General features: G+C 47.3%; 1 protein-coding gene across 1 annotated transcript in view; it reads right to left on the minus strand.

The window, feature by feature from the left end:
* Positions 1 to 25,582, minus strand: part of LOC134936019 (NXPE family member 3-like) — a 196,064-nt gene that overhangs the window by 98,272 nt on the left and 72,210 nt on the right. The window contains exon 2 of the mRNA XM_063930918.1: positions 16,025 to 16,245. Coding sequence (XP_063786988.1) covers positions 16,025 to 16,245 — 221 coding nt within the window. The remainder of the gene's footprint in view (positions 1 to 16,024; positions 16,246 to 25,582) is intronic.

The raw sequence follows: 25,582 nt of genomic DNA on the forward strand, positions 1-25,582 counted from the left end.
CTGTCTCAGGGTCTATGCCCAGTTTGACAAGGTCATACAGGTGGAAAATGTTGTTTCTATTTAGGCGGAACATCTGTATGACCCTATCATCGGACAATGCATTTAAGTTTAAACGCCCTCTAAAAAAACGAGGCTGGCGCAGCCTCCGCGGTACCTGGACAACCTGTTGGCCATGTTCACTTACCTGGTCCTGATTCCTGGAAGCCTCATGGAGCAGTCTAACGTATCCCACAGCCAACAAAAAACCATTGCCACACACTACAGCCGCCATTTCAGAGTGAGAGTAGTTCAGAATGTGCCTGAAACACTTTTATAGGCCCAAAAAAACAGGTGTGAGTAATGGATAATTAAGTTCACATGTAAACGCGGTTTTCAAAGGCTGGCGCGTTTTTTTTTAGGAAAAAAATGCGATTCGTAATTTTTCGCGGCCGCGAAATCATTTTCGCGGCAGCAAATGCAATTACGAATGGATAGTAAATGACCGAGATTCATATCTAAACAGGCGTAATTTGACCGATGGTGTAATCATTCGTAATTTTGAACTTGGACTAGCAAAAAAATACGAATGACCTCATCACTGCCGTGATTAGTGTTTAGTAAATTACCGAGATGACACTTTGAAGAAAAAACGCCATCTCGGTCAAAATCGGGAGCTTAGTAAATATACCCCAGTGAGTGACAGGCAGTAGGAAACTACATCAATATAAAAAATAAAAAAAACACATTTATATGCCACTCCTCCGCCCCAGCTGTTATGAACTCTCACTGAACTTTGATCGCCATTGGTGCCCCTAAACGTGAAAAATCTCTTTCTGCATGTTTTCATGATTAGCCTGTTTTATAGGAAGGATTAAGTTAACCGACTGCAGTAAGTACCTGAGCCTTTTTTATACTCAGTTTGTGACCTTCGAAGGACTGATGTTTTACAGGCAACAAAAAAGGGAAAATAATGAAATATCAAGTACCTGATAAATAACATAATTAGCTTGAACCATAATAATAGATGATTTTTTAAATTTATTTATTTTTTGTCTGTTTTGTGTTGTGTGTGTTTGCATACCGGTATTAGGTTTTTAATATATATTTTCTTAAAGTATATATTTTCTGCTTCTTGAAACAAAATAAAATGAGAAAAATTTAATTGTATGGTCACTTGTGGAGAGCGCTGATTATTTTTCCTCTTATTTTCCACTCCCCCCAACACGCACACACACACATTGTTAATATACTACTACCACAGCACACATTACAGGTTGAGTATCCCTTATCCAAAATGCTTGGGACCAGAGGTATTTTGGATATGGGATTTTTCCGTATTTTGGAATAATTGCATACCATAATGAGATATCATGGTGATGGGACCTAAATCTAAGCACAGAATGCATTTATGTTACATATACACCTTATACACACAGCCTGAAGGTCATTTAATACAATATTTTTTATAACTTTGTGTATTAAACAAAGTCTGTGTACATTCACACAATTCATTTATGTTTCATAGTGTTCACTCTAGGATCTTTAGGGCAGGGTGCTGAGCATTGAAGAGGGCACATTTTTATTTTGAAGGGCACATTTTTGATGTGACTCTGCGCACAATGCATAGCGCATATGTTTATAGTTTTTGTACATACATTTTGCCCTTAGTAAATCATATACCCATGCATACATATAAGACACCTAACATCTGTACTGAGAAACATACTGTATATGTCCAGTCTTCTTGAAAGATCGGCTGTAGCATATACATAAGTAGATAATTATAAATGTCTTTTCCAGTGCTGAAGTAGTTATCTGTATGTGTTATAAAACAGAAAAATTAAACAATCGGTTAAAATATATAGGAAAAAAATAAGTCTCTTCTACTAGGGAAATACTGAAAGCAGTACATGCTCATATCTGGTTCCGGTATGAATGGTCGACCAAGTTATGGTCGACAGTCATTAGGTCGACCACTATTGGTCGACATTGACATGGTCGACATGGACACATGGTCGACACATGAAAATGGTCGACACATGAAAGATCGACATATGAACAAGGTCGACATGAGTTTTTTAAGTTTTTTGGTGTGTTTTTTTGCGTAAAGTGACTGGGAACCCCAATTAGTGCACCGCGTCCCCTCGCATGGCTCGCTTCGCTCGCCATGCTTCGGGCATGGTGCCTTCGCTTCGCTCGGCACACTTTACCGTTCCAATCGTAGTCCATGTGGATCGTAAAGTATGAAAAAGTTCCCCAAAAGAAAAAAAAGTTCAAAAACTCATGTCGGCCTTTTCGTGTGTCGAGATTTCATGTGTCGACCATGTGTCCATGTCGACCATGTGTCCATGTCGACCATGTCAATGTCGACCAATAGTGGTCGACCTAATGACTGTCGACCATAGCATGGTCGACCATGTGAACGGATACCTCATTGCTTACCCTGTTCTTTCCCTCTTTATCAGAGTGCTGTGTTATTTACAGTGCCTCCTCTGCCATCCAGTTGGCTAAGGATATTGTGTTCCAATGTCAGAGGTGGACAAGGAGTAGACGACAACATTGTGACATGCACTCGGACTGCTGCATTCTGTATACAAGGGGGCGATTTATGGTCCTGCAGGGTGCACTGAAAAAGGGCAGGGTGCTTTTTCACATTTCAAAAATGGGCAGGGTGCAGCACCCTGCTGAAACAGCCTAGAAGGAACACTATGTTTCATATACACCTTATACACACAGCCTGAAGGTCATTTAATACAATATTTTTAATAACTTTGTGTATTAAACAAAGTTTGTGTACATTGAGCCACCAGAAAACAAAGGTTTCACTATCTCACTCTCACTCAAAAAAGTCCGTATTTCGGAATATTTGGATATGGGATACTCAACCTATAATATACTCACCCTCCCACCAGGGCCGGCAACAGAAATCTTGGGGCCCGGTACAGTAATATCTCTGCGGGCCCCCCCACCCGGCCCTAAAAACATTGTCTGCACTATGTTCTTCCCCACGACCGTCACATGCACCTCCCTGGGATGTAGTTATGATCCCGGCAGCCGGGATCCTGGTGGTCAGCATACCGACGCCGGGATCCCGGACGCCAGAATGCCGGCAGGGGGCCCAGCCATATTCCCACTTGTGGGTATCCCGGCGTCAGTATGCTGACCACCGGGATCCCGACCGCCGGTCACCCGATCCCAACCCCGCCTGCCTAATACAATACTGATATATTGGGATCATCTCTTTCCAAAATGAAGATTCCCAGACACACAATGGCCAGGCATTTTGTACTGTCTGTGCTGAGCAGCAGATGAGCCTGAAAGACCAGTCACCACCACACAGACATTCTGCTCTGATCTCATCTGACATGCATGCATGCAGATGCATCTATATGTGCAGAATGCTGCATGCATAATGTGCCTGCCTGCCCGCAGCCCAACCCAAACCAATCCCAAAACCCCAAACCAAACCCAAATCCCTAAACATTCTGGAGTTGGAGAGCCTTACCAGCAGCAACACACAGCTGCCGGCGCCGCTAATTGACCAGGCTCAGAATCCCGCAGTACTGTCCTGGGCCACTCCTGCTTGGCGCTCCGGCTCCTTACAGCTCACACAGCAGAGACAGGGAGGCGTGCGGTGAGGACTCGAAGAGGAGGGGCGGTCCGGACGGGCGTCATCGTGTGTGACTGGTGCAACGTCAGTGCACTGCACAGCATACAGCACGGCCGGGGACTGGCTGGCTCAGGCTGACAGCTAACCTGGCTGGGGCTGTGCACTGAGGGGGTGAGCACACGGCTTGGGGGGATGGGGGGGTGCTGCCGCAAAAAACAACAACTCAACCACACAGCGGGCCGCACGCGGCTGGTGCGGTGCCGCGAGTTACAGAATTATGTACATTTATTATGATATGCTGCCACCGCTGGACCTTGGGGCCCCTCACAATGACGGGGCCCGGGACGGGTGTCCCCTTTGACCCCCCCTGTCGCCGGGCCTGCCTCCCACCCAAGCACACACTAATACACTGTTGGGATCCTGGCAGTCGAAATACTGATGCTGGGATCCCGACACCCGCAGGAATCCCGACACCGGAACTCTGAAAGGGGCAGGAGACAGACCTGGAATATCAAGGGTAATAAAAACCGTCGGGTTAGGCTTAGGACTGGTAAGGAAGGGCTAGGTTAAGGTGCCACACTGGGGGTTAGGCTGCGGGAGTGGGGTGCGTTAGGCTGAGGGGAGTGGTGGTTAGGCACCCCTGAGTGAGATCAGGGTCAGGCTGAGAGAGAGTAGATGGTTGGGTTTAGGCAGCGGGGATGAGGGGTTGAGTTTAGGCACCTCCGTTGGGTGGTTAGGGTCAGGCACTAAAGGGGAGGTTAGGGTGTGGAAACAGTTGATTCGGGAGCAGGGGACAGGAAGAAATACCCTCTACTCACCCCTGTTGGGATTTCATACATTGGGATCCCGGTATCTGTATTATGAACGTCTGATCCTGTGCGCCGGCATTACATACTAAGACCTGATACCAAAATTATTTTTTCAGGTGGTGTAAGTGTGTTGGTGCTTACACCCCCAAAAAAAAAAATAATAGCCCCAAATTACTGTCCTTATTGTATGAGGAAAGTATAGGTATAAAAAAAAATATATTTAATAATACATATTGCATATACAAAATGAAAACACACCTGGCAATGTGTAAAGTGGCAACAGTGCAGGTATACTTTAGTCCAAAAGCAGGGTCTCTCACCGTCTAGGGGTGCTGCGGTAGGGTTAGCTTTAAGTAAAGCAAAAGAAGGTCCTGGGCTAGAGAGCACGGCACCACCACAGGTAGTATAAAAGGAGGCTCAAAAAGCAAATGTCCCTTCAGAGTCCACTCCAACAGCCAATGTAGTGCACTGTCCGAGCTACAACCTTTTTCAAGAACGGATCCGTTGACTCCTATGCTACCTTCGGTGGAGTCGTGCCCGGGACCTTCTTTTGCTTTACTTAAAGCTAAGCCTACCTACCGCAGCACTCCCTTATCTCCTCCGCCCGTTACCTGTCGTTGCTCGCGCTGCACTGGTGAGATATTCTCACAGCCCCCGCAGCACTACAGAGGCCGCACCACAACTACTGCTCCCCGCCTGTGGGACCAATCCGGCGCAGAATTTCCACCCTGATTTGATGGACACGTAGTCTGTTCGCACTGGCTCTTGCTGGCAGGGCAAGGACAGAGGTCTCAGATGGGGAATGGCTGCCAGCGGTGAGTGACAGGGGAGACAGCCACTGAGGAAAGAGCAGGTCCTGCAGGACGCGCAGCGAGTCAGAGTCCTGTGTGTGCCCCAGCCAATACCATTTCAGTAGTGGCTGAGGCGCACACAGGTCTCTGACTCACAGCGCGTCCTGCAGGACACGCTCATTTTTAAAAAGTGAGTCCCACAAGCGCTGTAGCGCGTAAAAGCGGGCTACAGCGCATATTTTGTGATCACTGAGCACACACTATTATACCCCCCACCCCTCCCCAGCACACACTAATATACCCATCCCCCCTCCCCAGCACACACTAATATACCCATCCACCCTCCCCAGCGCACACTAATATATCCCCCCTCCCCAGCGCACACACTAAAATACCCACCACCCCTCCCCAGCGCACACACTAATATACCAACCCCCCCTCCCCAGCGCACACACTAATATACCAACCCCCCCTCCCCAGCGCGCACACTAATATACCCATCCCCCCTCCCCAGCGCACACTAATATACCCCCCCTCCCTAGTGTTGGCATAGTGCAATGGATTGATACCATAGGTGTGCAGCAGGAGGTCTTATAGATAAAGGATCACCTCAGGAGTTACCTTGTATACAGACAGAACGAGACTTGAGATGTATATCTTCTTTATATAGTACTGAGTACCAGGATCAATATAAACAACAGGTTTCAGTAACAGCTTCTTAACTTAAACGTGTCAGTAACATGAGCTGCTCAGCTCACCTCCTTTCCTCAGAGACTTTTCTAGAACACACACGTGAGGAGGAAGAACAAACAAGTACATGCATATACAGCAGACAAACAATACACCTCTGTAAGTATACAGCGCCATCTGCTGCCCCTGTACGGTAACTACATGCATATAAACAAACCCATAGTCTGTTGTACATATTTCAACACCCCTTCTCAACAGACTGGGTTTCTTCAGTTAGACCCATCTTTGACGTAAGTCTCCAATGTCTCTCTCTGGTAAGAGGCTTAGTCATGATATCAGCTGTCATATCTTCTGTTGGGCAATAGTTCAACTCTATAAGACCTTGTTCCTGTAGATCCCTCAGGAAGTGATGCTTGACATCAATGTGCTTGGTTCTTGGGTTCACTCTTTCTGTTTGCGCTAATGCAAGGCATCCTTGATTATCCTCATATATCTTGATAGGTTCTTCTTGAGGCATTCCTAGGTCTGATAGTAGTTGCATTAACCATACCACTTCTTGACTGGCGTGAGCTGCTGCGATATATTCAGCTTCTGTAGAGGATAGTGCTACGGTAGACTGCTTCTTGCTTGTCCAGCTGATTAATCCTTCTCCGATAGAGAATAGATATCCACTTGTGGATTTTCTGTCACTTGTGTCTCCAGCCCAATCTGCGTCAACATATCCTGTTAACTTGTGACTTGTGTTTGCTGAGAGCTTAAGCTTCTTGTTAATCGTTCCCTTTAAGTAACAAATTACCCTCTTAACTGCATTCCAATCCATCTTGGTTGGTTTAGAGGCTTTGTCTGCTTAAAATCCCGACTGCTGTGGAGATATCTGGTCTGGTGACGGTTGCAATGTATAGCAATTTTCCTATGGCTTTTCTGTATAGATGGTTATCCTGTAACAGGTTGCTCTGATCATTTGGTTCCTTTTCATAACTTGTCTCCATAGGAGTGCTTGCTGTCTTTGCATCTTGTATACCAAATTCCTCAATGGTTTCCTGAATTTTGTATTTCTGACTTAGTGTCAATGTTCCATCATCTTCTCTTGAGATTTGCATTCCCAAGTAATGCGTTATGTGGCCGAGGTCTTTTGTTGTAGCAATTCAATTTCGTCCCCTTCTTTTTCAAAACAAACTAGCAAATCGTCCACGTAAATCAATACATAGAACCATCTTTCCTCTATCAACTTTGTATAGAGACATGGGTCTGCTTTGCTTCTGATGAATCCCTTTTCTGTCAGAACTCCATTTATCTTTGTATTACATGCTCTTGCTGCTTGTTTAAGACCATATATACTCTTGTTAAGTTTACATACATGATCTGGGTTCTGAGAATTCACGAAGCCTGGTGGTTGTTCCATGTACATATCTTCCTTTAGTTCACCATGTAGGAAAGCCGTCTTTACATCGAAATGTTTCACTTGCATACCATTTATGGCTGCTGTTAGGAGTAAGGTTCTAATGGTAGTGTGCTTCACAACTGGGGCAAACGTTTCATCATAATCTTCTCCAAATTTCTGTGAATATCCTTTAGCAACCAGTCTTGCCTTGTATCTTTCTATTTTCCTTCAGAATCATATTTGACCTTAAAAGTCCATTTACATCCTATGGCCTTTTTGTCTACTGGTAGTCTGGTCAATGTCCATGTCTGATTGTCTTCCATTGATTCCATTTCTTCTTTTGCGGCTCCTAACCATTTCTGTGCTTCTCTTTCAGAAAAATTAGCAATTTCTTCCCATGATGCAGGTTCTTGTATGTTAATAGCTTTTGCTTTGTAAGATAAACGTGCAGGTGCTTTTCCCTTGTTTTCTCTTGAAGAGCGTCTCACCCCCTCGGATGTACTCTCACGAGTGTCGCTGGTATTTGTCTTGTGTTGTACTTCAACTTCTTGAGTGATCTCTACTTCATCTGTTTCTTTGGATTCAGTGCTTTCTTCTTCAGTAGAGTCTACTGGAATTATGACATCATCTCGTGTTTCTTCTATGAATGTCACACTGTTGCTTATAACTACTTTTCCAGTTCTTGGATTTAAGATTCTGTAGCCTTTTGAATGTTCGCTGTAGCCGACTAGAACTCCCTCTTCTGCTCGGTTCTGCAACTTGCTTCGTTTTTCAGCGGGAATGTAGACGAAGGCTCTGCATCCAAAAACTCTAATGTGCTTTAAGCTGGGTTTCTTACCGTGCCACAGCTCATATGGTGTCTTCCTTACTGCTTTGGAAAGTAGTCTGTTTTGAAGATAGGTGGCTGTTGCTGCTGCTTCACCCCAATATTTATCAGGTAGTCCTGAATCTGTAAGCATGCACCTTATCATTTCTGTTAGTGATCTGTTTTTCCTCTCAGATACACCGTTTTGCTCTGGTGTATATGGTACTGTCTTCTGATGCTCAATACCGAGTCCTCTTAAGTACCGTTCTATTTTCTGTCCTGTGAACTCGCCTCCATTGTCGCTGCGAAGAGTTAGCATATTCCTCTTGAACCTGTTTCTGGTCATGGTCACGTAGTCTTGCAGCTTTTCTAAGACTTCATCTTTACTTTTTATTAGATAAGTGACTGTGAACCTGGAGTAGTCGTCAATGAATGTCAGCATATACCTTTTGTCTCCTACGGTTCGCGTTTTCATAGGTCCACATACATCACTATGTACCAGGTCTAGTGGTCTGGAAGCTCTGTTTTCACTTTTCTTAGGAATTGTCGTCCTTGTTGCTTTTGCTTTTATGCAGCATTGGCACTTCATCATTTCCGAACAGTCTGACACTTTGAGATCCCTGGCTAGGTCTCTCCTCTGTATTTCCTTTATGCAATCTGGGTGTCTGTGTCCTAATCTTCTATGCCACTTGTGAATACAGTCAGCGTGTTTCTGTGTACTCAGCTTTGCCTGCTGTGCTGCGATATCCAGACAGTATAAATGTTCTTTTATTCTGGCTGTAGCTAGCGTTTCTCTTCCATTTTGGATAAAACACTTATTATTCTGAAACTTTACAGTAAGTCCTTTTTCTACTAGATTCTTTACTGATAGCAGTGCTCCTTCAAGCTTGGGAACATATAGCACATCTGTTACGGGTATTTCTGCATAGCTGCCATTACCCTTGGAGCATAGGAATTGACCATTCCCTTTCCCTTCTGCAATGATATTTGTTCCATCTGCTAGGTAGATTGTTTCTTTATGGTTCAAATCAAGTTCAGTAAAGAAGTCCTTGTTATTTGTCATATGACTAGTCGCTCCTGAGTCTACATACCACTTTTCTGACAATTGGGTTACTGTTGCTTTAAATGTTCCATTCCAATTGTGTGCTCCTGTATCTGTAAGTGTGGCTTTGGCTCTTTGTTTGTGTAATCTTTCTGGTGGTTTGTGCTGCTCTGTCTTCCATATGGTGCAATCTTTTTTCAGGTGACCCACTTTCTTGCATCTGAAACATGCTCTTGTTTCCCTGGTGTGTGGCTTAGTGTCCGCCATTTTAAGTGCTTTCTCTGTGTCACTTTCAGTATTGCACTCTGTAAGCTCCTTTCTGCGTTGATACTCCTCTATGAGCCTGTTCTTCACAAAGTCTAGTGTGATTTCTGCTTCAGGTCTCATTTCTAGTGCATTTATTAGTGCACTGTATGTATCTGGTAAACTGCACAGGAGGATAGCTACTATGTGGTTGCTTTTGATTTCTTCTCCCATTGACCTGAGCTGTATGGTTATCTCTAGTAGTGCACTGATGTGTTCTTGCATTGTCTTGCCTTTATTAAATCTCATTTGGTATAATTTTCTTAATAGGAATAGTTTGCTGTTCAAACTTGATCCTTCATGCACTCTCTGTAATGCTGTCCACATGTCTTTAGCTGTACTCTCTTGTCTTATGTGTATAAGCTGTTCATCTTCCACCAGTAAACTTATAGTGGCTCTTGCCTGTCTGTCCTTCTTAATCCACTGCTGATCCTCTCCTGCAGGTCTGTCTGCATTTATAACATCCCATAAATCATCTCTGGTTAATAGCATTTCTACTTTAAACTTCCATGTCTGATAGTTCTCATTAGAAAGCTTGCTAGCAGCTAGTCTGAGATCTGTGTAATTTGCCATTACCCTTCCTTGTATAGATCTCTCTATTCTTCTGTGGTATTAAACTTGTTTTACTCACAGTTTTCTTTCCAAGGTTCTCCTGGGTTGTTTCTTGTGTACATTACACAGTCTGCTGTCTGCGCCTGCTGGGACTTGCAGTGCAACTCGTGATCTGGATGCTGCTTAGGATGCACTCCTGAAAACTTTATCTTGTATAGACTCCAGTCTGGGCCCATAACCTGTTGGCATAGTGCGATGGATTGATACCATAGGTGTGCAGCAGGAGGTCTTATAGATAAAGGATCACCTCAGGAGTTACCTTGTATACAGACAGAACAAGACTTGAGATGTATATCTTCTTTATATAGTACTGAGTACCAGGATCAATATAACAACAGGTTTCAGTAACAGCTTCTTAACTTAAACATGTCCGTAACATGAGCTGCTCAGCTCACCTCCTTTCCTCAGAGACTTTTCTAGAACACACACGTGAGGAGGAAGAACAAACAAGTACATGCATATACAGCAGACAAACAATGCACCTCTGTAAGTATACAGCGCCATCTGCTGCCCCTGTACGGTAACTACATGCATATAAACAAACCCATAGTCTGTTGTACATATTTCAACACCTAGCACATACTAATATACCCCCCCACCGCACACACTAATATACCCATCCCCCCTCCCCAGCACACACTAATATACCCATCCCCCCTATCCAGCACACACTAATATACCCATCCCCCCTACCCAGCACACACTATTATACTCCTCCCCCTCCCCAGCACACACTAATATACCCCTCCCCCTCCCCAGCACACACTAATATACCCCTCCCCCTCCCCAGCACACACTAATATACCCATCCCTCCTCCCCAGCACACACTAATATACCCCTCCCCCTCCCCAGCACACACTAATATACCCCTCCCCCTCCCCAGCACACACTAATATACCCATCCCCCCTCCCCAGCACACACTAATATACCCCTCCCCCTCCCCAGCACACACTAATATACCCCTCCCCCTTCCCAGCACACACTAATATACCCATCCCCCCTTCCCAGCACACACTAATATACCCATCCCCCCTCCCCAGCACACACTAATATACCCATCCCCCCTCCCCAGCACACACTAATATACCCATCCCCCCTCCCCAGCACACACTAATATACCCCTCCCCCTCCCCAGCACACACTAATATACCCCTCCCCCTTCCCAGCACACACTATTATACCCATCCCCCCTCCCCAGCACACACTATTATACCCATCCCCCCTCCCCAGCACACACTATTATACCCATCCCCCGTGTGTCAGCTGCAGAATGTACCTGAAGACACTGCTCCTCGGTATGGGATGGCTGGCTGCTGGACCTTCTGGGCTGCTGCTCCTCATGTCTGAGCGATCCTCCAGTGCAGTCACATGTTGTGCACCACCTTCCTGTTCCTGCCTAATCAGGAAGCCCTGGATTCCGGGGCTCCTTCGCAGCTTGAGAAGCCCGGGTGACCTGGAGCCATACCTCCACGTCTTTGCATCCAAAATCAATTATCTGCAAGCAGTCCTACTTTTCCCAAAACTTCTCGTCATACATTCGCCATTCTACTCCTGTTGATGTTCATTGCATGTCGTGTATCAGGTGCAGGTACCGGATGACGTTCATGTGTTCACCCGGCCTATCCTCCAGATAACATGCCACAAAGACGCAGAAACCAGCCATCCAGTTGTCAAACGAACGGAACGCTTCAGCTCCAATGCCCTTCTTAGCCTTCGCTGCCTTATACTCCTTCTTCGCGTCCAAAGTCAACACGAACATATCCACGTAATCGCCTCTACTGATCTTCTTCCGGCAGCTATCCCGCAACCCCCTCAACACTGCCGTATAATCGCAGTGGACTACTCCCGGCAAATTACGGCGCTTCTTGGCCCTGCGAGCACTCTTGCTAAGCCGCTTGCACCTCTTCCGCCTCTCCCGCTGCCCTGCCGCTTTTTTAGCGTACTTCGTCGCCCGCTTTTTCGCTCTAGTTGTGCTACTAACCTCGGACGCTTGCGACGATAGGGATGAAGAAGTGGAGGAACTAACCGAACTAGAGCGTGCGCTGGAGCCCGATGCCGAATCCTCCACCTCACCTGACGTTGCCGACTGCTCGGACTCGGACTCCCCCGGTGTGGAAACCTCGAAATCCTCGTCGTCGCTCACGTCCACCGCAACCTCACCACGAACACCTGAAAAAGACGACAAAGCACGGGACCCAGAAACCACTCCTGGGGCATCCATAGTCGTCCGGGGTACCTCCGCCCCCAACTCGCGTCCGCGCTCCGTCCCTACCTGTTGGTTGCCTAACTGCGCCGCGGCCGCCCCCAGATCATGGCAAGCGCGCGCTATCCGCTCGACTGCCGACCCCGTCGGCGTGACGGACGGCCTTGCTTCTGCACGCGTGCCTGAACGCCTCGCTGTCCCCGGAGATGCGGCTGCAACCAATGGGCCCAATGCCGCCACCACCGTTGACGAGTGCTGAGGCTAACTCCCCGGAGGCCCCTTGTCTGCCCCAAAACTCGTTGCCACTACTGGTTGCAGTCCCCCCGGACGCCATCGTCCGTATTCTGGCCTGTGGGCCGGTGGGCGCCGAGAAGGGACCCACCGGTAAATAATCAGCCTGCCCTCCTGGTGACCCGTTGGCCCCCCTAGCCCTCACCTGCCTGGTCCTCCTCCCCTCTTCTCCCCCATCTGCTCCGCGCCCACCCGCACTCGATAAACTGCCCCTGCTGCCCTCCTCCTGCAGCCCGGAGCTCCCTCCGGCTGCAGGGAAGGCACACCTATGGGGCTCTCCACTGCCACCTAAATATGCCCCTCTTTGCCCCCCCGCCGCTCCCCGCCGGACTCCGGCTGTAAGGGTGGCATCAGGGGAGACTCATACACCTGTGGCGCCGCAGCGCGCACACTGGTGCGCCCGGCGCCGCTAGCTGTACGCCGCCCCCCGCCGGACTCCGGCTGTAAGGGAGGCAGCAGAGGAGAATCGCACTCCCGCGGCGCCGCTGCGCGCACACATGCACAGACGGCGCCACTAGCTGAGCGAGTGGCCGTGCACATCACTAGTGCGTGCGCACCGCCGCTTGCAGACACTCTCCGGCCAGCGGTGGGTAGCACCGCCGGCCAAGCCCCCGCGACAGGCCTTCCTTGACCCGCCGCCGCTCTCCGCCCACCCCGTCGCCCTCGGCCGGCATTCGCCCGCGGCCTGGAAAAGGGGGATGGGTGGGAAGACTGGACGGGATCTTCTGCACATCGCGCGCGACCGCTGGTCCCCGTCTCCGGCATCTCCTGAGGTGGAGGTGCAGGCCGAGGCCCGGCCACCTCCCCTCCCCTGTGCCCCGCGTCTCTCCCTCTAACTCCTGTCCAAACTCCTGGGGCAGGGGAGACCGGGTCCGCCTAGCTACCCGTGCGCGGGTATGCGCGCCGGTGCCAGGGGACGGGGAACAAACAGCTGCATACACAGGCCCAGCCGAGGCTCCATTTCCCCCGCCCTCAGAGCGGTAACGAGCCGGAGCCCCGGCCGAACGGAGGGGGCGAGAGGCGGCCATCTAGCCAGTACCCACCTACAGGAGTGTCCCGGAAGGTGATGGGAAGCAGGAGGGCAAATAACTAAGCTACCTAACACTGTCCTCTACACTGTCTAACCCACTAATGAAAGCACCAAGAATTTTGATATCACTCACCAGCTAGAAGGCAAACTAAAAGAGACCCCTAGATGACCTATACATCCCTATATATGCTGATCCCTCCCCTATCTACCATTGGCTGTAACTTTTCATAACAATTTGTTCCACACCCATCACAGGAGGTTTAACTCTCTCCATTCCTATGCCTGTCATTTCGTTCTCCTTCTCTGTGATGAAATGGAGCGTCATAAAATAGGGATCAGAGGGGGTAATTCGAAGTTGATCGCAGCAGGAATTTTGTTAGTAGTTGGGCAAAACCATGTGCACTGCAGGTGGGGCAGATATAACATGTGCAGAGAGAGTTAGATTTGGGTGGGGTGTATTCAAACTGAAATCTAAATTGCAGTGTAATAATAAAGCAGCCAGTATTTACCCTGCACAGAAACAAAATAACCCACCCAAATCTAACTCTCTCTGCAAATGTTATATCTGCCTCCCCTGCAGTGCACATGGTTTTGCCCAACTGCTAACAAAATTCCTGCTGCGATCAACTTGGAATTACCCCCAGAGTCCCAAGGTGCAACAGCCACTGATCCATCTGTGAAAAGGCTACCACCTAATCCTCTATAAATAACAATAAAGCAAAAAAAAAAGTTCTGGCGCCGGGTCAAGTTCCAAACTGATATACAGAATGATGTTACATTGGGTTTGGTACAGTATGGCGTGACCGGCAGACGAGGTGAGGTAAGTATGCTCTCCCCTACCCCTAACCCTCCCTTCCCACAACCTTACTTTAACCTCCCCCCTTAGTGCCTCACCCTAACCTGCCCCGGGTGGTGCTTAAACCTAACCCCCCACCTCGCAGTCTAACCCTAACCCCCCGAGTGGTGCCTAAACCTAACCCCTCCATTCCCCCCGGCGCTTACCCTAACCCGCTGTCTTACTTACGGCCAGAATGCCGACTGTTAGGATGGCAGCTGTCAGGATGCCAGCTGTTGGGGTTTCGGCGTCAGTCTCCTGAACCTGTCAGGATTCCGGTGTCGGCATGCTGACGGGTTTCGGGAGTCAGGCGTCAATATTCTGACTGCAGGGATCCCGACAGCCAGTATCTTAACCGCATCCCATTGCAATTCAATATGAACACACACAATATAACAGATAAACATAAGATAATACTCAGGGGTCTATTCATGAAGCAGTGAAAAGAGTGGAGAATCAGACCAGTGGAGAGGTTGCTCATGGCAACCAATCAGCACCTTCCTTACATTTTATAGCATAGACTTGATAAAGGCTTCCTTCAGAGCTGATTGGTTGCCATAGGCAATTTCTCCATTGATCCTTTTGTCCACTCTTTTCACTGCTGGCAAACTAACGGCCGGGATCCCAACCGCTGGTCACAAAATCCTAACCCTTAGTGAATGGTCACAAAACTCTACAAGGGTGATAATACATGATGAAAAGGAAATCCAAATCTCCCTCATATTCATGAAAAATGGTGTACCCAACTTACAAGAGAGAGTGACAAATGATACATATAAAGGTTTCTTTATAAATGACCTTCTTCAACCTTATGAAGAACAGTAAAAGTTATTAACCCTAATTATGCCAAAGTCACAAACAGGATTTGTGTACCATACTCACAATGAGTACAGCTGATCTGTTTGCATCAAGGTTTCTTTGGTGTACACACTGGTGTCCCTATGTGATATCCGTCTGGTGGCTGTAGCTGTTTCCCTGGTCCCTGCTGGGCTGTGATCATCCCTCAAGCCACATAGGGCCATGTGATTTGTCTACAGTAAGGCCTTTATCGTGAGGCCTTACTGTGGACAAATCACATGGCCTGTCTTTAGCAGACATACTGGGGCCACACACTGTATATGAGCTGGGGGCCAAGGGAGGTCCACGGTTTCCTTCCGTTACATTTTTTGATGTCATACAACAGTACCATTCTGAAAATGTTGCTCTCAACAGCCCGACTCCTGAGACACTGGAGGTTGTTTATGATGTCATACAGTACCTTATAAAATATTTTATATCATACATTTTGTAATTTTATAGTTTTTGTAAAAAGCGTATGACTGGATGTGCATTTCTAATATATATATTTTTTTTCAATTTATACTTAGCATCTCGTGTGACGCGAGCATCTGATGCACTAGAAGAAGAATGGAATCACGGATTATAATTAATTACTAATTATCTAATTATGTAAATGTATTTACACACTGTTTATTTGGTCTGAAAGGGACAATGATTTGAAACACAAAACTATTTTGGTCCATGGAACCATTGCCTAGCACTTATTGGAATGCACCCGTGACCCCGGTAGATTTGATGACCGGTAGATTTTTTTATCAGACCAATTTTAGCAACCGATTTCCAGCAGACAGTCTCACTCACCCACTCAGCAGAGAGGTCTCCAGTTTATCAGTCACCCTGCGGTATCCACCCATGGAGTGATAGATCCAGGAGTCACACGGCAGCTTCTGTGGTCGCACACACTGCCACGTGTCACCGGAGACGGGGTCCCTGTATGTGCACACGTCCTCTCTCAGTAGTTCCAGGTTACATTCCATCACCTTACTGCTTCCATTAAATTGGAAATATCCATAGAAATAGACCTGCGAGGTGGAAGCATATATTGTTTACTGGAATCAAAAGTAATACTGCCGCTTCAGGCAAATACTATGGGGCCCTACTCACTGGCCGACCCGCCGCCGAGCTGCCCGACGGCGGATACGGCCGACGAGCGACCCGGCGGCGGGGGGGCAGTGATGGGGGGAGTGAAGTTTCTTCACTCCCCCCGTCACGCGGATGCATTGAAGTGCAGGCAAATATGGACGAGATCGTCCATATTGGCCTGCATGCACAGCCGACGGGGGACCAGCGATGAACGAGCGCGGGGCCGCGCATCGTTCATCGCTGGAGTCTCCACACTGAAAGATATGAACGAGTTCTCGTTCATATATGAACGAGATCGTTCATATCTTTCAGAAAATCGGCCAGTGTGTAGGGCCTATAACATAGCATCAGCCTCATCCTTTAGAGTTGCCACCTGTCCAGGATTACTCTGGACAGTCCAGTAATCAGGATATCTGCTGGGGTTTGGAGTGCAGATAATATCCAGATGACTGGTACTTTCAATAAATCCATTTTCTTTTCTCCCTGATGCCTGTGAGCCTAGATCTGTATCACGACACACAATTTGTGAGCACTCAGTTTCCATCTGCCTCCTCTATTCTTGCCTGCAATGATCATGCACTGGGGGTGATTCCAAGTTGATCGCAGCAGGAATTGTGTTAGCAGTTGGTCAAAACCATGTGCACTGCAGGGGAGGCAGATGTAACATGTGCAGAGAGAGTTAGATTTGGGTGGGGTGTGTTCAATCTGCAATCTGATTTGCAGTGTAAAAATAAAGCAGCCAGTATTTACCCTGCACAGAAACAAAATAACCCACCAAATCTAACTCTCTCTGCAAATGTTATATCTGCCCCCCCTGCAGTGCACATGGTTTTGCCCAACTGCTAAAAAATTTCCTGCTGTGATCAACTTGGAATTACCCCCATTGTGCGCAGTGACTGCCTGCAGACTACAGAAGTGTTCCACGGCCGCCCATCGACAGAGTGTCAGTGAGGGATATAAAGGTGCATGAGCTGGCTCTGGCATATGTAGGGGGTTGGGGTAACTCTCATGCCACATAAATGGGCATGAGGGAGCCAGGGCCACCAAGACATCCAGCTGGCCAGAGTGATCAGGGGTGCAGCTACAAGAGGGGACTCATCTATGCCCCTTCATTCAGTAAGTGCCTATGGTGTGCACAAAGGGTGGGCAAGATCATGGCATTATGGGGTGCGTGTTTATGCCTGACCTGCCCAACATGGATTTGTGATGGATAGATCATGTTAAACAAACTTACTAAGCTTTTATGAAACAGTTAGTGTGAACCTAGATCAGGGTAAGGAGGTGGATGCAATCTTTTTAGACTTTGCTAAAGCTTTCAACACAGTACCACACATGAGACTTATCTATAAATTACAAGAACTGGGGCTAGGGAGCACAATATACACTTGGGTGAGGAATTGGTTATATAATAGAGAGCAGCAAGTTGTGGCAAATGGAACTTTTTCAAATTGTGCCACAAGGGTCTGTACTTGGATCACTGTTGTATAACATTTTCATAAATGATCTAGCAGTATGTCTAGAGAGCGTGGTGTTCATTTTTGCAGACGACACAAAATTGTGTAAGGTTATAAATTCGGTGGGGGATTCAGAATAATTTGCCAACTATACCTCCACGAGTTATACATGAATTTCCTGTTTGTTCCATGTAATGTTAGCACCTCTCACCATCATCCTGTGCTTCTCTCCATCCCCCACTGCCTCACCCTGTCACTGCCTCTCCCTATCACCTTCTCCCTGTCATCCACTGCCTTTCCCCGTCACTCTTTCCTGTCACCCACGGCCACTCTCCCACTATCTCTCCACGTCACCTCTCTCTCGTGTCACCCATTCCCTGGCAGCAACCACTGCATCCCTCTGTTACCCATTCTCTGGCGTCATCTACTGCCTCTCACTGTCACCCTCTTCTGTCACCCACTGCTCTTCAGTCTCTCACTATTTCCCCGCCACTAAATGTCTCATCATCTGCCTCATCACAAGCTTCCCATTGCCCTCTCTCCTGTCACTCTCTGCCTCTTCAAGGCATCACTCTTACCCAGTCATGTGGATATGACATTCCCTTTGAGGCCATGCACCTTGGGGCGAGACCACACCCACTTTTCCAGGGGTGTGTACACCTTTGGCGCACGCAAATAACACCCTTCCCCTGTCATGGTGTCCCCCGAGTCATTTTTCTCTGGATCTGCCACTGTGTACTTTAGTGGCATTAGGAAGTGCCAGCTGCCACCTTATTGCACCCAGTTCAAAACTAATGGGAAATGCACTTATTAATATACAAAATACTATGCCCTGTTCAAAAATACCATCCTATAAATAAACAAAATTCTTTGTCCCATGCAGACACACTTTAGCAAATACTGTTTCAAAAAGTATCCAACAAAGACAAAGTTTACTGTGTGTGTAATATTTGTTCTTTCTCCTCCTCAATAAAGTACCATCCCAAATGCAATAGTTAATGACACAAAAGTTTAAAGTTGCCAGTACTCTTAAAAACATCCAATTTTATTCACGCGTAAAAGGTCAGAAGGAATACATATTTAGGGGGTCATTCCGAGTTGTTCGCTCGTTGCTGATTTTCGCAACGGAGCGATTAATGCGAAAATGCGCATGCGCATGGTACGCAGTGCGCATGCGCTAAGTATTTTAGCTCAAAACTTAGTAGATTTACTCACGGCAGAACGAAGAATTTTCATCGTTGAAGTGATCGGAGTGTGATTGACAGGAAGTGGGTGTTTCTGGGCGGAAACTGACCGTTTTCAGCGAGTGTGCGGAAAAACGTAGGCGTGTCAGGGAAAAACGCGGGAGTGTCTGGAGAAATGGGGGAGTGGCTGGCCGAACGCAGGGCGTGTTTGTGACGTCAAACCAGGAACGAAACGGGCTGAGCTGATCGCAGTGTAGGAGTAAGTCTCGAGCTACTCAGAAACTGCTAAGAATTATTTATTCGCAATTCTGCTAATCTTTCGCTCGCTATTCTGCTAAGCTAAGATACACTCCCATAGGGCGGCGGCCTAGCGTGTGCAATGCTGCTAAAATCTGCTAGCGAGCGAACAACTCGGAATCACCCCCTTTATACGGAACACCTCTGTTCCCTTTTACAGGCAAGTGATTACAGGCCAGCAGTTTTTAAAGGGGAGCTCATCTGACCACTGGAAGCCAACCTAATGTGAGTATTCTTAGCTCTGCAGGAAGATGTTTTATTTATATGACTGTTTTGTGAGCTGGACATGGTTTTATTCCAATTTCTGAAAAAAAGAGTTATTACATCTATGATTAATGTGGAGTTAAAAGTGCTTTTCAAGCTTGACAGAAATTTCTTAACAATCAATTATTGCATTGGTGGCTATTGTGGAGTTAAAAGCTTAAAAGTGAATTATGAACAAAAGGTGCAGCATTGTATCGCTTTCATTTTTCACATAAAATACAACAATAAAGTGTTCTTTTGTCTATTTGTTGTTAATAGAGAGGTTATAAAGTATGGGCAATATCCTCTGTCCCTTCTAAAAATTCTTCAGCAGCGCCAGAGTCAGCAGCAGCGCCCACTGGGGGTCATTCCGAGTTGATCGCTCGCTAACTGTTTTTATCAGCCGCGCAAACACATAGTCGCCGCCCATGGGGGAGTGTATTTTCGCTTTGCAAGTGTGCGAACGCCTGTGCAGCCGATCTCTAAAAAAACATTTTGTGCAGTTTCTGAGTAGGTCTGAACTTACTCAGCACAGCGATCACTTCAGTCTTTTTGGTCCCGGAATTGACGTCAGAAACACGCCATGCAAACGCTCGGACACGCCTGCGTTTTTCCAAACACTCCCAGAAAATGGTCAGTTGACACCCATAAACGGCTTCTTCCTGTCAATCTCCTTGCGATCAGCTGTGCGAGTGGATTCTTCGTTAAATCCATCACCCAGCAACGATCCGCTTTGTACCCGTATGACGCGCGTGCGCATTGCAGACAGTGCATACGCATGCGCAGTAGATACTTGTGTGTTGTGTGTGTGCGGCGGGGGGGGGTCAGGAGTTTTGCCTGGGGTGCCAAATGACCTTGCACCGGCCCTGTCTGACAGTCTCCTGGGAGCAGCAGCCGCAGCTTCGTGAGGGGAGCCAGCTCTGAGATTTCGCTCCCTGTCTCTCCACTGACAGCCTGTCAGACACGCCCCCCGCATGGACGAGCGCATACAAAGCTCCTCAGCTTTAGCATATAGAGGGTTGAATTCCACCTCGTTACCACCTCTTGCTTCAGATGATGGCAGGGCAGGTTCAGGAGTGTTTGCTGGTGCTCCAGTCTTCGGCACGCGGTGGATGAATGCCGAAAGTGGCCCGCAATTCTTCGGGCCACTGACAGCATCTCTTGCACGCCCCTGTCGTTTTTTCAAATAATTCTGCACCACCAAATTCAATGTATGTACAAAACATGGGACGTGCTGGAATTTTCCCACATGTAATGCACGCACAATATTGGTGGCGTTGTCCGATGTCACAAATCCCCAGGAGAGTCCAATTGGGGTAAGCCAATCTGCGATGATGTTCCTCAGTTTCCGTAAGAGGTTGTCAGCTGTGTGCCTCTTATGGAAAGCTGTGATACATAGCGTAGCCTGCCTAGGAACGAGTTGGCGTTTGCGAGATGCTGCTACTGGTGCCGCCGCTGCTGTTCTTGCAGCGGGAGGCAATACATCTACCCAGTGGGCTGTCACAGTCATATAGTCCTTAGTCTGCCCTGCTCCACTTGTCCACATGTCCATGGTTAAATGGACATTGGGTACAACTGCATTTTTTAGGACACTGGTGAGTCTTTTTCTGACGTCTGTGTACATTTTCGGTATCGCCTGCCTAGAGAAATGGAACCTAGATGGTATTTGGTACGGAGGACACAGTACCTCAATCAAGTCTCTAGTTGCCTCTGAATTAACGGTGGATACCGGAAACACGTTTCTCACCACCCAGGCTGACAAGGCCTGAGTTATCCGCTTTGCAGCAGGATGACTGCTGTGATATTTCATCTTCCTCGCAAAGGACTGTTGGACAGTCAGTTGCTTACTGGAAGTAGTACAAGTGGTCTTCCGACTTCCCCTCTGGGATGACGATCGACTCCCAGCAGCAACAACAGCAGCGCCAGCAGCAGTAGGCGTTACACTCAAGGATGCATCGGAGGAATCCCAGGCAGGAGAGGACTCGTCAGACTTGCCAGTGACATGGCCTGCAGGACTATTGGCTTTCCTGTGTAAGGTGGAAATTGACACTGAGGGAGTTGGTGGTGTGGTTTGCAGGAGCTTGGTTACAAGAGGAAGGGATTTAGTGGTCAGTGGACTGCTTCCGCTGTCATCCAAAGTTTTTGAACTTGTTACTGACTTATGATGAATGCGCTGCAGGTGACGTATAAGGGAGGATGTTCCGAGGTGGTTAACGTCCTTACCCCTACTTATTACAGCTTGACAAAGGCAACACACGGCTTGACACCTGTTGTCCGCATTTGTGTTGAAATAATTCCACACCGAAGAGCTGATTTTTTTTGTATTTTGACCAGGCATGTCAATGGCCATATTCGTCCCACGGACAACAGGTGTCTCCCCGGGTGCCTGACTTAAACAAACCACCTCACCATCAGAATCCTCCTTGTCAATTTCCTCCCCAGCGCCAGCAACACCCATATCCTCATCCTGGTGTACTTCAACAGTGACATCTTCAATTTGACTATCAGGAACTGGACTGCGGGTGCTCCTTCCAGCACTTGCAGGGGGCGTGCAAATGGTGGAAGGCGCAAGCTCTTCCCGTCCAGTGTTGGGAAGGTCAGGCATCGCAACCGACACAATTGGACTCTCCTTGGGGATTTGTGATTTAGAAGAACGCACAGTTCTTTGCTGTGCTTTTGCCAGCTTAAGTCTTTTCATTTTTCTAGCGAGAGGATGAGTGCTTCCATCCTCATGTGAATCTGAACTACTAGCCATGAACATAGGCCAGGGCCTCAGCCGTTCCTTGCCACTCCGTGTCGTAAATGGCATATTGGCAAGTTTACGCTCCTCATCAGACGCTTTCAATTTTGATTTTTGGGTCATTTTACTGAACTTTTGTTTTTTGGATTTTACATGCTCTCTACTATGACATTGGGCATCGGCCTTGGCAGACGACGTTGATGGCATTTCATCGTCTCGGCCATGACTAGTGGCAGCAGCTTCAGCACGAGGTGGAAGTGGATCTTGATCTTTCCCTATTTTAACCTCCACATTTTTATTCTCCATTTTTTAATGTGTGGAATTATATGCCAGTGTCAATAGCAATGGCCTACTACTATATATACTGCGCACAACTGAAATGCACCACAGGTATGGATGGATAGTATACTTGACGACACAGTGGTAGGTACAGCATTGGCCTACTGTACCGTAATGCCATATATTATATATTGGTGGTCAGCAAACTGTGCAAAACTTAAATGCACCACAGGTATGGATGGATAGTATACTTGACGACACAGAGGTAGGTACAGCAGTGGCCTACTGTACCGTAATGCTATATATTATATACTGGTGGTCAGCAAACTGTGCAAAACTTAAATGCACCACAGGTATGGATGGATAGTATACTTGACGACACAGAGGTAGGTACAGCAGTGGCCTACTGTACCGTAATGCTATATATTATATACTGGTGATCAGCAAACTGTGCAAAACTTAAATGCACCACAGGTATGGATGGATAGTATACTTGACGACACAGAGGTAGGTACAGCAGTGGCCTACTGTACCGTAATGCTATATATTATATACTGGTGGTTAGCAAACTGTGCAAAACTTAAATGCACCACAGGTATGGATGGATCGTATACTTGACGACACAGAGGTAGGTACAGCAGTGGCCTTCTGTACCGTAGTCCTATATATTATATACTGGTGGTCAGCAAAATTATGCACTGTACTCCTACTATATACTACAATGCAGCACAGATATGGAGTGTTTTTCAGGCAGACAACGTATACTGGTGGTCACTGGTCAGCAAAACTCTGCACTGTACTCCTCCTATATAATATACTGGTGGTCCCCAGTCCCCACAATAAAGCAGTGTGAGCACAGATATATGCAGCACACTGAGCACAGATAAGGAGCGTTTTTTTTCAGACAGAGAACGGATAAAACTGGTGGTCACTTATCAGCAAAACTCTGCACTGTACTCCTCCTATATTATACAGCTGCTCCCCAGTCCCCACATTTAAGCAATAAGCAAGCACAAATATTTGCATCAACAATAAACGGAGAGGACGCCAGCCACGTCCTCTCCCTAACATTTCCAATGCACGAGTGAAAATGGCGGCGACGCGCGGCTGCTTATATAGAATCCGAATCTCGCGAGAATCCGGCAGCGGGATGATGACGTTCGGGCGCGCTCGGGTTAACCGAGCCATACGGGAGAAGCCGAGTATGCCTCGGACCCGTGTAAAATGGGTGAAGTTCGGGGGGGTTCGGTTTCCGAGGAACCGAACCCGCTCATCACTAGTAATTACTACCATAGGTTGCATTACTTACCCACTGCATATTGATCCTGTTACCTTCGACTTCCAAGCCGGCCACTGATGTTCGCCATCAGCTTCCAGGCTGATCATCACAGTTTGCTAATCACACTGGCATACCTCCCAACATGACCCTCTCCAGGAGGGACAGAATGCTCTGCTTCTGGACTTTCCTCTTAATTTAAGATTGCCATCACCTGTGGTGAAACACCTTTCTTATCCATTAACCTGGTCAACACAGGTGCTGGCAATAATAAATGAAGAGAAAAGTCCAGGAGCAGAGCATTGTGTCCCTCCTGGAGAGGGTCATGTTGGGAGGTATGCACTGGTTTCCAGACCAGCTCATTACCTGTGACTGTTATTATACCTCTGTCAGTTTCCCTGCAAAATAACATCTGTATTGCCATTTGCTCCGGTTGCTGTTTATACCTCTGTGTACTAAATAAAACATCATTGCGCACATGCGCAGGAACTTACTGCAGCCTCCCCGTTTCCTCCACTGCACCACCACTGACCCACTAGTGCCCCCTCCGGGAACAGACACAGTTACAGACCTGACACTCCTCTTCCCATACAGTGTTGTGAAGGTCAGTCCTTGACATCGCAACCGCGGACACTGCCAGCACCCCTGTATTTTCACAACACCCCTGTAATTTTACAGCATACAGAATAATTTTACAGCATACAGCATAATTTTTAACAACTGCACCACTGAGTTTTTACAGCATACTGGGCAGAGCCAGTGTACATTGATTTTCACTGTACCCTATAATTATTACAGCATACAAGACAGGGCCAGTTGTACATTTATTTTCACTGCACCCCTGAATTTTTACAGCATACAAGACGGGGCCAGAGTACATTGATTTTCATTGCACCCTGGTATTATTACAGCATACGAGACAGGGCCAGTGTACATTTATTTTACTGCACCCCTGAATTGTTACAGCATACAGGGCCTGTGTAATGTTTTTTTAACAGCAGCACCCCTCTATTTTGACAGCATACAGGGCCAGTGTAATCAGTGGCGTAACTAGAACTTTTTCTTCCCCAAGCCAAAAAATTCTCTGGTGCCCCCCCCCCCCCCCCCCCATAATTGGCACCAGTAAAGCGATGAATCTGCGCACGCCTTAGGGGCGCACCGCAAAAAAAGGGTCATGGCCTTGCTGAAATAGGTGTGGCTTTGCATAAAGGGGCGTGGTTTTGCAGGAAAAGACTGCCTTCTACCCCAGTTTTGCAACCTGCACGCCCAGAAGTTGGCCACCACAGGAAAAAAATAATAATCCTGATTCATGCCCCTTACATTATTTGTAATTTTTCCTCCATATAGTAATGCCCAGTATACATTATGCCACATACTGCAATGGCCCTTAGACATTATGCCACACACAATAATGCCCATGACACAATATGCCACACACCATAATGCCCCTGACACATTATGCCACACACCGTAATGCCTGTGACACATTATGACAGGCATCGCAATGCCCGTTATTCGTTATGCTACACACTGCAATGCCAATGCCCCTGATATATTATAGCACATACAATGCCTGTGACACATTATGCCACACACTGCAATGCTCCTGAGACATTATACCACAATGCCCGTGATATAGTATACCATACACACCGTAATGCCTGTGACACATACCGCAATGCCCGTTATACCCTATGCCACACACCGCAATGCCCGTTATACATTATGTCACACACTGCAATGCCCCAGAGACATTATACCACATACCACAATGCCCGTAATATAGTATACCACACACCGTAA

Source organism: Pseudophryne corroboree, chromosome 6 (genome assembly GCF_028390025.1).
Source record: "Pseudophryne corroboree isolate aPseCor3 chromosome 6, aPseCor3.hap2, whole genome shotgun sequence".
In the NCBI taxonomy this organism is placed as follows: domain Eukaryota; kingdom Metazoa; phylum Chordata; class Amphibia; order Anura; family Myobatrachidae; genus Pseudophryne; species Pseudophryne corroboree.